The sequence below is a fragment of the Eleutherodactylus coqui genome, chromosome 4, assembly GCF_035609145.1.
Source record: "Eleutherodactylus coqui strain aEleCoq1 chromosome 4, aEleCoq1.hap1, whole genome shotgun sequence".
In the NCBI taxonomy this organism is placed as follows: domain Eukaryota; kingdom Metazoa; phylum Chordata; class Amphibia; order Anura; family Eleutherodactylidae; genus Eleutherodactylus; species Eleutherodactylus coqui.
The window spans coordinates 79,432,999-79,447,129 of NC_089840.1; the positions used below are offsets into that span (position 1 = coordinate 79,432,999).

The 14,131-nt window shown below is 44.8% G+C and overlaps 1 protein-coding gene across 1 annotated transcript; it reads right to left on the minus strand.

Moving 5' to 3' along the window:
* Nucleotides 1–4,111: 4,111 nt before the first annotated feature.
* Nucleotides 4,112–12,836, minus strand: NSUN5 (NOP2/Sun RNA methyltransferase 5). Its single transcript, XM_066599720.1, has 10 exons — nucleotides 12,668–12,836; nucleotides 10,483–10,605; nucleotides 10,205–10,376; nucleotides 9,828–9,936; nucleotides 8,968–9,115; nucleotides 8,600–8,715; nucleotides 8,268–8,446; nucleotides 7,057–7,267; nucleotides 6,832–6,978; nucleotides 4,112–4,353 (listed from the first exon to the last, which is right to left on the minus strand). The coding sequence occupies exons 1-10, from the start codon at nucleotides 12,758–12,760 to the stop codon at nucleotides 4,188–4,190; spliced, it is 1,464 nt and encodes a 487-aa protein (XP_066455817.1). The 5' UTR covers nucleotides 12,761–12,836; the 3' UTR covers nucleotides 4,112–4,187.
* Between the last annotated feature and the right edge of the window lie 1,295 nt (nucleotides 12,837–14,131).

A 14,131-nucleotide genomic window follows, 5' to 3' on the forward strand; every position in this document is an offset into this window, starting at 1 on the left:
AATGGAAGTGAAGCCAGCTTGGGGCACTTGCTTCCAGTCTCCTATGACATGTCTGGTCCGCTGCACTGATAATGGACCAGGCGATCTGCCCATTCCTGGGGTTCCCACATGGTGAGTCCCTGGCGATTTAAACTATTGATGACCTATGCTGAGGGTAGGTCATCAATAGTGTTTTTCCCAGATCATCCCCTTTTAATAAATCCTTTACACTCTATCACAAAATTAACTTATTCCTTATGTAATAGTGTTTTCACTCAGCACTACACAAACCATGTAAGGCGGGATCCATACTGTGTGGGACTAACATGACTGCTGTTCTGGCTGACACCAATTGATACAAAACTGGAAGTCGGTAGGAATAGAATTAAAGTATCACTCTAGTGAATACATATATACTTTTTTTTTTTTTTCCTTCATCTGTTGCCTGTCACTCTGGAGGTCTTCTCTGTATACTGCAGTCGCTTCCATGCAGTGCAGCCTCCTGTCTGATTCTTATTGGGAACAAGCTTGGGATTACTGATTTTTAGTATTCTGTACTATCCCATGATGCATCAGCACAGCAACCGACTACCATTGCTGCTGCAGAGAAAATGCTGTACTTTCTATTCACCAAAATAAGTAGACAGCTCTATTATAGCTGTGACAGCTGTCTGCTACTCCATGCAGCTGCAAATTCTGCAGCATTTACAGTATGAGCCACATGGAGACTTCAAAAATCCACGTGGAGCAGAAATTTTCTGCACATATCCATTTTGCTGTTGAATGAAATCATTGAAATGGAAGGGGTTAAATGCCGCAGCAGATCTGCCTCATTAGGTGCAGGTTTGGCTACCTGGGATTTACAGTGTAACTAATGCAGGTTATTCTCTGGAGTGGTTCTTTAACCCACTTAAGGACTGCTTCACACTGGTGATTACGATACTGCCACAAGAAAATCACAGCAAAATCGTGACTTTTTTTCCCAGATTTTTTTTTTTTGAGCGTCTGCACTGCTTTTTCTCACAAAACATCATTCTCAAAGACTTTCTAATGTTAAAAGCAAATCGCCGGAAAAACACGTTTATGATGTGATTAAAAAGGAGGCTCCATAGGGAAACATGGCAGATAGGTCATGCTGCACTTGATTTGTTTTTCTCACATCGCATGAGTGAAAACATTGAAAATCCTTGGTTTCATAATTCTGTGTTTTTCATTCTTGCACCGCATGAAAATTGGGCAATTTTATCACCAGGACGAAGGCACCTAACACACTGATAAGTTTACATTCTGTGTATGGCATGTGTGCAGAAGCTAAGCAATGCCATTGGGATCAGGGAACACTTTTGCCCCTGTTAACACCTTAGATGCTGTGAATGTTAACCACATCATATCAATAGTTCACAGAGGAAGTGCGTTTCCTGACATCACGGCAGCCTGATGCCATTGCAGGCTTGCTAGCAAGTACAGGAGTACCACAATGTATGAGTATGTATAATTGTAGGATCAATTCCCTTTATAGGGTCATAAAAGTTTTAAAAGTAGAAAAACACTTCTTTCCCACTCCCCCTCTTTAAAAAAATAAATGCACACTTGGCATCACATCTGTAATGACCTATGCAATAAATTGCACAGTATTTATCCTTCATGGTAAAATGTTAAATAAGAACCTAAACTGAGCCAAACTGCTTATTTTGTTCATTTTACTTCCTAAAAACTGCAGTTAAGTGATTTTAAAGTTGTACTAATGAAAACTACAGCACTCGTGCATAGAAAAATACATTTCTTTGAATGCAGTGCTGCATATGAAATTTGAGAGAAAAAAGTGAATTTTGGTGTTTTCGGAAACCTGCAGAAAAACGTGTCATTTTATACTGCATAATTCTTGCTATTTAAAAAATAAAAACTAGCAGACTTTAGGCTTTTTTTCCTTCTGCTATCCAAAAAAAAGCACTCAAACCAGTACCTATAAAAATTATAAGCAAGCCCTTCTATGGCCAGCGGCGATAGAAAAATAAAGTTATGGCTTTTAAAAAGTGCAAATTAAAAGCTCTCTTCCCCCGCCCCCCCCCCCCAAAAAAAAAACTGTTGCTTCCTTAAACCCAAAATAAATGGTGCTCTTAAGAGGTTAACCCCTTTTTTAGGTCCACTGTCTGATGTCTTCCGACATAAACATTGAAGCCTGTACTGCTCCCATGTGCCTGGGGCACTCTACTTTCCAGCATGTAGTTACTGGCTTTAGCCAGCAGATGGCACTGTTCTGTAATGGCAAAAATTGAAACCAGTCAATCCTAAAATGGATTGGAAAGGGTTAAGACTGCAGACATCTTAAAGTATATAGGATCCCACACAGTGCAATCCACTAGAACAGGAGCTCATTCACCAAAGAGAATTGTAAAGTGGGCATATTCAGAAGTTATTTTGAAAAGGAATTTTGTATACTTTAGTAACATTTCACCAGAAGTTGGTGGTTTGGAAGTTTAGTAAAGTCCAAGCCAGATAACAGGGAAAATGGTCTCTCAGTCTGGCCATAAAATTACACTGAAATATCGCACAGCATGCAAGTGCCCTGCAGTGTCTTTCACTGTCCTATTGAAAAGAATTGGCGAGATGTTCTGAGGGAACACCCAAAGATAGAACATGCTGCAAGGAAAAAAAAAACCCTAATTGCTCATGTAATTGAATTCATTCAAAAGAATAAATTTCATATTCATGTGAGTTTTGTGCGCACTGCACCAAACGTGCAAAAATATTTGTGTAAATTCGCCATTAAATGTAAGTGGACCACAGACCTCCATGCTATGTATAAGGTCTGATTGAAAAGTAATTTTTTTCCAAGTGGTAGACCTGGCAACATCGCGTTGTTTGATCATCCTGCATCAACATGTCTGAACCTGCAGTTGGACAGCCATACTCTTCAGTACTCTGTCACAGTATTTTATACATGCTATCATAGTAGATATTTCTCTAAAAAGTATTGCAGCACGGCTCTTCGTTTCACTATAACCTTATGGAAACCTTTTGAGAATCATTTTCACCTTTCCTAAGTAACAAAAAAAATCAATAGAACAATTCTGCTGTACTTTTAGAGAATGTCTACTAAATCTGCCATGATGATGGCAAGTACAAAGTGCTTTCCCTCGCTGTGAAAGAATGGAAAAGGGTGGCTTCACACGAGCGTGTTTTGGTGCGTGTCATTCATTCAGTAAGAACTGCCTGTGATTGGCTGAGCGCCTCAACCAATCAGAAGCAGCTCTCAGCAGGCAGGGATTTTAATTCCCCGTCTGCTCAAAGAACTGCATTGCAGACCCAGGGTCAGCGCTTAGAGGACGTGGCTGAGCCTCAGCAGCTGAAGAAAGGTGAGTATGTGGTTTTTTGTTTTTTTTTTACACGAGTTTGGCTTGTTTTTCAGGGAAGGGTTTATATTTAAAGCCCTTCCCTGAAAAACAATTAATGGGTGGCAGCAGCTGGATCCTCTACTGCAGCTGTCATCTGTGACAGCTGCGCTAGGGAATTCTTTATTCCCCGCAGGGATGAAGAAAAAATCTGCCCCATGTGGCAGATATGTTCTTCATCCCACAGGGGACAGGGCAGCGGTGGACAGGTATAATAATATAAATATAATTTTTTTTAATTTTTTTTTTAGACAAACTAAAATGGTTGTTTTTCAGGGAAGAGCTTGTATTGAAAGCTGTTTCTTGAAAAACAATTAAGGGGTGGCGGCAGACCATTGCGCGCACCTGCATACACACGTGTTTATAAGCATACAGCGGTGCGCACATATGGACACACGGGAACACAAACACACGTTCGTGTGAAGCCACCCGAAGGGTCCGGCTGTCCAACTGCAGGTCAGACACCTATACAGCGTTGCCAGATTTAACACCTGGTTAAAAAAAAAAAAAAAAGTCATTACTTTTTAATCGGCCATGGAATAGTTCAAGTGACAATAAAAGTGACAGTTTGGCACCAGCTGTAGCTGGATTTGCATTACTCACCTCATTTGGGTACAGGCTGAGAAAATCTTACAAGATTTGTGCGACGCACGAATATGAACCCCATTCCGTGTGTAGGAAGCCTTAATGGCATGTAATGTAGGGGAATGTGGTTTGATATCTAATAAGTATTGAAGCTCTTGGTGTAGTACACTTTTATTAGAGGCTCAAATGCATTCACAAGGCATGAATCAAGTAAGAAAAAAATTATATAAATCAGTCTTTATCCGTTTTACGCTTCTTCTTACGCTTTCTCTTTGTGCAGCTCACGGAGTTTTGACTGATACTTTCATACTTCCTTTTGGACTGGACCTGAGAAGAATCAACCTCTAACTCTTCATTTACTTGATGTAGACTTGCTGTCTTCTGTTCTTCGGATGTGCTGGCAATAAAAACAGAATCATAAAACATGGTATCTAATATGACAAAGCGATAAAACATTTCCAGGGCTCTCGGGTTATTTGTGTGAATGCTCTTGAGAGGAGAAGGACAAGCTCTCTGCTGCAGAAGCCACGGGCAACACGAACCCGGACCGGTACGCTCATTACCCCCATATAGATGTATTCTGGAATGGGCTGAGAAGATACTGTCATCCATAAAATGCAGCTCCAAGTCACAGGAGCGCACCAACCTCTCCCCACCGGCACCAGCTACAGCTCACCCTATACACAAATATGGAGAAGGCTGGCACTCTAGGTAATGCGGGCGGTAAGAGCCAGCACCCTGTGACATGGAGCTCTGTTTAACCAGCATCAATGAAGTAAATTTATTCTGGAACCCCGCAGCGTTTCAGGATAAGATATACATGGGTGTAATGTACATAGTTGTTCTGGGTTCATGCTACCTCTATTTCAAAATCACTGTACCCTCCAAACATGTTGCTATACATAGACTTCTGCCAAAGTGAAATTTACTTTGGGGCTCCATTTCATATATTGGGCCCACTTTTCCCCCACAGTGTCCCACCACTGCCTGATGCCATACTGGACAGCCCTGCTTCTACATTCCATTTCCCAGTGGCACATGGCATGTTGTGCTCTAGCTTGCTGAGACCTTTCTAGTCGTCTCCTATGTACTTCAAAAGCTTATGAGTGGAAGAGCTGGTGCCTAAGGCCACTTTCACATGGCTGAGAAAATTGCGTGAGATTATGAACCCCATTTGATGCTGGGAAAAAAAAAATCATGCCATGTTCCCTTCGGAACGCCTCACCCAAAGCTTTCAATGGGGCTGGGAAAGTATCGCACCACGATGCAAGGTTTCCCATTGCAAACACTCTGCCGCAGCGAGGGACTGCAACTTCCCTGAAGTAATGCGAAACGTTTTTAAAAACAAAACTGCCTTGCATCCGTGGGGACATCACATGTTCTACATACAGTCCCTGACTTTACAGGAAGCTGCATGTAAGACAGAAGGCACTAATGAAAGCTCCTGAACCCGGAACAGATCTGTATTAGTACTTAAAAGAAATCAGCATCATTGGTGGTATAGATAATAATGGTGCACTCCTTGCAGAACTCGATTCACAGTCCCCTTGAAATCCCAATAAATATAGATCCAGGCAGCAGCAATCTACAGGAAGACCCTCAAGTTAAGGCAATGCTCCAGAGAGAGCTGGAACATTGCATGGGTTAATAAAGGACCTTACTGGGTGAGTGCTGCCTAGATCTGTCCTTATTTGGATCTGTATTAGACTGCTGGAGGGAGAAGGTGGCTGACAATACAATCTGTATGATCGCTATACCTCACTAATAGACTTGGTGGGTTGGGAGAAAGCAACATTGGATGTACTAGATATTCAGATTGTTGCATCTCATAAGCAAACTTGTTTCACAATAGGATTTGTTTATTATCATTGCACCAAGATTCTCGCCTGAATTATACGGGAAAATAAATATGTGATGTGACCAAGTGTAGAAATACAACATACATCACTTTTCAGGTACATCAAGATGAGCGAGCGTACTTGCTAAGGCAAATTACTCGAGCGAGTATTGCCTTCTGTGAGTACCTGCCCGCTCGTCTCAAAAGATTCGGGTGCCGGCTGGGGTGAGCGGTGAGTTGTGGGAGTGAGGGGGGGGGCTGGAGAGAGAGATTCCCCCCCCCCATTCCTCCGCGCTCTCCCCCGCCGGCACCCAAATCTTTTGAGACGAGCGGGCTGGTACTCGCATAAGGCACTACTTGCTCGAGTAGTTTTCCTTAGAGAGCACGCTCACTCATCTCTACTGGTGGCCTCCCCCCCCCCCCCCCGCACAGTTTAAAATATGAAAACTTACATCAACTTCTGATATTTGTTAGATCTTTAAATATGTGCAGAGATACGGCCCCTTTGTACGGCAGCCCCCTAATGGAGTGTGATTGCTACAAGGTTTACAACTGTTTAAAAGCTGCAATTTTTAAATCTGCCTAAAAACGTTATTTTTCAAAATAAACGTAAAAATAAAATTAAACTCCACTCCAACTTCACCTCTTTTGCTAAATATGGCACGTTGAACAGTGGATGAGACCTGTAACATCTGTTCTTTTTGGTGCAACGCAATACTAAATTTGTCTAAACTGATTTGCACCAAAACAGGCACAATTTATACCAATAAATGTGTTCCGCTGTCTATTCACTCCTTTGAGACTCGCATCGCTGCTCTTATAGGAATGAATAGGAAAAAGTTCCTGCCGTTCCCCCAGCCGTCTCCGTATGACTCCACTAGTCACTGTGGAGATCACGTGGGACAGAAGTAAATGATATCTAATCAATATAGCAATTGGTAAGTATCTCATATGCGCTAGTGTGCTCCGTATGCCAACTGCGCCCTGGGGAAACTATAGACAGTTTGCTCTGAGTGGCCCATTAATATCTTCTTCTACCTTTTCTCCTCTGGACTTCTGCGCTGAAATAGGGCTACAAAAAATCCGTTTGTGAGAGTTTCTGACAAGGAGGCCCGGAGACAACACTCTGATCCGGGGAACGTGTTCAGCCCCCGCGCTGGCCACATCGGAAGAACATTAACCAACCTGTAGGGGACAAAGAAATGGCAGAATTATCTCCACAACATAATGGCTGTATACCACAAGCTGAGGATATGCACGTACCTGAAGTCTGGATGTTGCTCCAGAATATCCTTCACTACATCCTCGTCCTCCTGCTGGTGTATAGAGCAGGTAGAGTAGACGACGTACTGCACAGAAGGGAACCTGAGCGCATGGGACACAGCGCGCCTCTGGAACGCGGACAACGCCTGCAGCCTCTCATCCTGATCAGAGCCGGACTCATCTGTAAGGACTCTCATCCGATCGGGCATACCTGAGAAATTAGTTACATTGTCAGAGAGGACCCCCATTGGGGCTCATTCACACTAAAGAAAATACACGGCATATTACACACGGATTTTTTACATGTGTAATATGCAGTAATTAGAACCTATTGTTTTCAATTCATTCACAGCTGCATATTTTTCACACAAGTCCTAATTTGGCGAAAATTACACATCGAAATAGACCAATGAAATCAATGGGCTTGCGTAAAAACACATACATAAAAAAGCTATGTATTTGCTGTGTTTTGCGCAAGAAATCCATGCAATTTAAACGCATGTAAAAAACGCAGAAAGGCAGAAACACGCAGGACATCAGCATATTTCAGGCCATGAATACGCTGAACGAATGAAATACGGCCATGTGAATGAGCCCTTATAAAAAGCTGCCCAAGAATGAGACAGAGCAGATTGGTTGCAGAGATTTCTGCAGACGCCCATTCATTTGAACAGAACCCCAATGAGATAACTGGTACTGACTGAAGGGTGCAGGCCACGGGTCAACCATTATCTCCACGGCTTTCTAAAACAAGTTATAATGATATATTGCAAAATTATCACCTTATAGAGTATATAAACTTCACTTTGACCCCTTTAACAAAATGCTGACAGAAATACCATATATTGCAATACTAAAGCATTGCGATATATGGTATAAATGAACAGACAATCACAAGTTGTAGTCCCCTATGGGGACTAAGAAAGAAAACGTAAGAATAAATGGAAAATAAAGGTTTTTATTATTGGAAAATATAAACTGCTACTATGAGTTAAAAACAAAAGAAAAAATAATGCATTATTTCTCCCGCAGGGCGAATAGAAGAAAAAAAACCAAATCTACTCCCCAAATGACTCTTTAACACTACTGTATTGTGAATGATTTTTTTTAAACACACTGGTCATCGAGGAGTTGGAATATACAGTAAACAGAGGTTCCCCGATCCCAAAGAAGGCTCCCATTTTGTACCCACCTATGGAAAAGGCACTTACCTGATCCACTACATGACGGATCCACCAAGATGTGACTGACTTTCTGATATTTTGGGTCACACGGACTGACTGTAAGGAAGTCCTGGTTGGCCAGTTCTTGACATGTGACCCCAGCGCGCAGCAGCAGCGTACTCATAGTTGCCAAACGTTTTGTGTCCAGGTCAAAGGCAAAAATTTTCCTGAAAATATCAATGGGTTTCAAATTGCACCAAATGTTATTGTTGGCAATAAGATCATCTGTGAAACCACTAATCCGCGGTCTACAGAGAGATCTAGATACCCATTTCAATGCAGATACTTTCTGCAATGCTCTTTCCTACAGCTCTACTTACCCCTTATTCTGGACTATGGCAGCCAGGTGACTGGTTTTGTTTCCAGGGGCAGCGCAAGCATCAATCACACAGGAACCGACAGGAGGGTCCAGAAGTAGCGCTGGGAGACAACTTGCCTGGGGAAGCATAGTAGTATAAGAGGAGTATTCCCATCTCGCTTTCCATGGCCCTGTTGCAACCACTTGTAGGAAAGAGCCAAGTGCTTAGTGAACATCTGTTTCCGTAGCGCTCATGGAAGTGAATGGGAGTTACGTACAGTGCTGCGCTAAGCGCTTAGCTGTTTCCATAGCGGCACTTTCCCATCTCGGCTCTGAATCTGGCATGGGAATACCCCTCTAATGACAGATATATACAGGAGATATGCTCACCTTATCCTGCAATATAAGATGTCCGGCTGTGTATAAGGAGTCCTTGTGAAAGTCTGTACTGGGTGGAAAAACTAACAGGTTGGGGATGTGAAGATCCTGAAGGAATGACTTCCCAGATTTCTGTCCAAAGTCAATCAGCTCCTTGATACTAAACAAGATGATAGATATGTACTTAATCAGACTTATTTTGTGATTTTTAGCACTACATTTCAGCACCTGTGGCCTAAGAACCGCAAAAGGTCTCTGTAATGGCACTAGTGGTAATTGAAACTTTGGGAATAAGAGGAACTCCTTAAAGTGGTTATGCCAACATTTAAAGTTACACCTATCCACAGGATACAGAACAACTATCGGATTGGTGGCGGTCGTTGCGGTCAGACACCAACCAATCACGAGAATAAGGTCCAAAAGGTTCCCAAATCAACGGATCAGCAGTTGAGCATGGAACTGCTGGAGATCGCTGAGATCAAGCGCTTGACCATCCCCGACAGTTCTATTGAAATGAATGAAGTGGCAGTGCACAAGCTTGATTGCTGCTCCATTGATTTTGGAACCTTCAGGCCCCCCATTCTTATGATTGGTGGGGGGTCTAAGCCCTTGGAACTCCACCCATCAAAAAGGTATTCCCTAACGCGTGAACAGGAAATAACTTAAAGTGTAGAAACAACCCGTCAAAGCTAGTCAAAGACTGATTCCACTTGTCACATGCAGTTATAGACTTGGGACAAATCCCAGTGGTATCAAGGCGCCATTAAGACTAAAAAATACCCTACTTAATCACTGCTCCATAAAACTATATTTAGTGCTTAGGAAGTACATAATATTAATAAGACTTCATATAAAGTATGTTGTGTACTTACCTGCGAGCTTTACCCAGGTAGGTATAACCTTGACGTTTGAAGTAAGTTAGGACATCATCCATGGAGGTCTTCAGTGTGTTGACACGTACATAACGAGGCAAAGCAGGACCTAACATGAGAGGAAGGTTTATGTGGGACACCAAACCTCTGTTCCAGACAAATGAAGATGGCCACACTACTTCTCTGGCGACTTGAAGCACATTGCATTTGTAGTGCATCGGTGGTCCAAGACACTACACATTGCTCTGATTACTACTAGTCTTCGACTTCCAATACAGTGGGTTGCCAGAAAACTGGTGTGGCCATCTTGGTTTGTCTGGGACCGGAGGGTCATTTTCAGGGTTTACCCCCTACTTGTTGAAGCTTTCCCTACATACCATCAAGTGAGCCACCCATTGATGTCACCAAGTCCTGGTTGTTGCTGACCTTTTTCTTGACTTTTAGTTTTGCGAGCTCTGCTTGTAGTCTTGCTCGATGTGCCAGAATTGTTGACTTCCATCGGCCCCCACACTGAAGTCCTTTCCCAAAAAGCAAGTCATACACCAGGACCTAAGATAGAAAACCAAACTGCAGTAAGCACAATCACCCAACATCAGGTCTCACCTACCCTCCTAGGAGGTGTCAGCTGGTAGCCCTAGCAACTTATGTTACTTACCTTAGCCAGGTTCATAGGCAATTTCTTCGGTCCGCGAAGTAGTTCTGAACTCTTGATGATCTCTTCGATCACAGTAGAGTAGCGCAGCGTCTCACAAAGCAGGGCGTACAACTGGCGCACATTCTGGGGAGAGTAAGAAAAAGTTAGGGCTAAAAAGAAGACCCCAGAATATAACCGGCACTTCACCTCCACATATGACATGCAGCAATATAACATCAAGTGAGCACAAATGAGGCAAAAATTCACACAGGGAATGGTCTCATGGTTTGATCGTAGCAATGGGATCCGAGTGCTGTGAAATAGGAGTCCGATGTAGTCATGACATGCAGGCTCCACCTACAGACAATGGGCAGGGAGAAAGCTGCCAATCGGCAGTGGGTGGAGCTTGCCTCTCATGATAACACTGGAGTCCTGCTTCACTAGGCTTGGACTGTGCCACAGCCACTAAAGTGAATTCTCCCCCACCCACCCCCATCAACTACTGATGTTCTATCCTGAGAAGTCATTGATATTAAGTTGCAGACAACCCCCTTATCCGGTGAGTGTTTGACCTTGGGAACCTGCAGATCAGCAGGATGAAGGGGTTCCGCTGCTCACTGACTACATAGAAGCAGCGGCTTCATGCTACTATAAATGTTATAGTCCCGGATAGGCCATCACTCTTGTAGATATGGAAAACACTAGCAGAACGGATACAAATTTTCCACTGCAGAAAATCTGCACCAAAATCTGCATCCGAATTCACCCCTCCAAATGAAATGATGAAGTCTGCTCCTGAACTGCATCAAAAACTGCGCCAAAATCCACGAGATGTGAACATACCCCTAAAGGATTATCCGGTTAAAATGCACTATTTAAAATCTAAAATAAAACAAAAAGGTACTCCCCCTCCTCAGCCCCAGCGCTGCGGCCCCGCGATTGCTCTGGCCTCTGTGGACAGCATTCGGGCGCATTCAGACGACCATATATCGGCCAGCGTGATATACGGCGTTCCTCTCTGCAGGGGGAGTAGGCTGGAAAAGCCGGAAGCAGTGCACTGAGCTCCCGCCCCCTCTCCACTATTTGCAATGAGGATGCGGAAGGGGGCGGGGCTAAGTTTCGGGAATTAGCTCTGCCCCCGTCCCACCTCTCCTCATTGAAAATAGTGCAGGAAGGTGGAGAGGAGGCAAAGAGGGGGTGGGAGCTCAGAGCACTGCTCCCGGCCCTTCAGCCTCCTCCCCCTGCAGAGAGGGACGCCATATATCGGCCGGCGTGAAAACCCAGCCGATATACGGTCGTCTGAAGCCGCCCTTTATTCAAGTGACCGCTGCCTGCCAATCAAAAGCTGCGTTACCGCCCGTTCTCCTGGCACCAGCGCTCACATGCTGGGGGTTCAGAAAGGTGATGTTACTGTGTCCAATTGGCAGGCAGCGGTCACCTGACCTCTGCTGTCCACAGAGAAGGGGAGAATCACAGGCTGCAGTGCTGGGTGCCCGGGCTGATGTCCGCTCCACCGCACATCTCCTCTGCAGCTCTGGAACACTTGTTTGTAGTTTTCAGCAAACACATTAATAAAAAACCAATACAGCCCTTATCAGGCGCTGTCCGCTCCGGCACACTTGTCTGTAATCTTCAGCCAGTGCTTCCTCATCTGGGGTTAAAAAAAACCCGCCTCCAGGAAGCGCTGACTCTTACTGGTTCTCGAGCACCATGGCTCAGCCAATCACTGCAGCACTCAATGAACCAATCACAGCCATTCAATGCAATGTCTGTGATTTGTTCATTGAGCACTACAGTGATTGGCTGAGCCGTGGCGCTCGAGAACCAATCATGGACTTCACATACATGCGATTTGTAGCACTGTCGCATTGCGAGAAAATTTTCGTCGCCCGTGTGAAGGGGCGTTTCACCTATTTTGTGATGACCGATTCATAGAACTACAATCAGCTGTGAAATCTTGTGTCCGTTTCCACTGCTCAAAACACTTGCAAAAAAAGTGGAAAACCAGGAGATCAGGTGATCAGGGAGATTCCCGTATCTTTGAGTATGTTTAATATATATATATATATATATATATATCTCAGATCTACACAGCAGTCGGCCTCACATCTGTATTTCCAGCACGGCACAGTTCTGTGTGCCCCGACAGTGAAGCCCCCCGTCAGCCCGCTCGCACTACGGGGGGCTCCTCATGTACGATGTGTACCTTATAGCCGCTGTCATACACGAGGGTCTTCACAGCCCCCTCCTTCTGCTGCAGTCTGTCCAGGATCCCGGCCGCGGTCTGGTAAAGCGCCATGCTGCAGCCGCTGATCTCCGGTACACACGTGTCTCCTCTTCCTGCTACCGTACAGCGCGGCCGCTTTACGTCGCCAGCCGAGGGCTCGCTTCACGGCTGTAGGAGCTACAACCGTAACCATAGTGTGTTACTGTATATGATGCATCACGTGGTGTGTGTATGTAATACATAGGGCTAAGAGTAGACTGGGGGTAACATAATGTAGTTCTCCAACGCCAGGCTGCTAGTAGCAGGGGGTGCAGTGCTGGACGTGGCCTCCATGCCTTTGACAGCAGTACATTGTGTGGTGATGTGAAAGATCCATGTAAGGTGATGGCACATGTAGGCCAGATGGAGTACGTCCGAAATGTTACCACAGGAACGCCCTAGTGACGGGCAATGTGAGGGCATGAAGACGCCGGGTCACGCAGCCCGCATGTTCGAGGGCGTATATACAGGTCCGCCTTAGTACGGCGCAGCAAGCGGAGCGACAGAAGGTGTCAGGACACAGAGCAGACTGCGGGTCGTCCAGAGACATTGGGGGACCCTCTACTGGAGAGCGATGAAGCGCCCCTCCTCTGACTACCTCATACCGCGCATCAGACCCATCGATCGTCTAAGGCCTCACCGCTTTTTACAACGCTAAACATTAAGCATCTCCATTGATTTCAATTGGGGTTCGCAGACTAGCGCTCAAACACGGCGTTTCTAACACCACGATTTTCAAATGCTGTCTGCTCTATTTTAGTGTGTTTTGATTATTATCCATTCAGTCGCACCCAACCCTCAGTCACTCCATGGATCAACGTCCTCCACAAGGTTTCTGTCTTTCACAACTTCCTTCAGTTCGGCGATTGACATGTTGGTGGTGGCCTTGGTTGTATCTAGCTGTCTTGTTCTTTGCCGTCCTGATCTTCTCTTCCCACTGACCTTGCCAAGTATCAGTACTGTTTCCAGTGAGTTAACGCGCATCACATTGACACGATCTAAGGCCACATGTCCACTTGCACGCACAGATACCACTGCTGAATCCCGCAGTGAAATCCGTGCGTGCCTGCAGCCATGGAGAGGGAAAAGACATTATACTTACCTCTCCGGACGCTGTGGGGCTCTCCTCAGTGCAGGTCTGATTTTCGGGGAAGGGCTTGAAATATAAGCCCTTCCCTGAAAAGCATCAATAAGTGGTAAAAAAGTTTTTTTTTAAATTACCGCTCAGACGCGTCCTCCGGCTAGCTCCCCGACACTGCTGTCCAGCACTTTCAGCAGGCGGGGATTTTCCCCACCTCCTGAAAGTGCTGTGCTGATTGGCTGAGTGCTCAGCCAATAGCAGCTAGTGCTTAGCTATTGGCTGAGCGCTCAGCCAATTACAGTCAATTCATGAATGAATAGCTA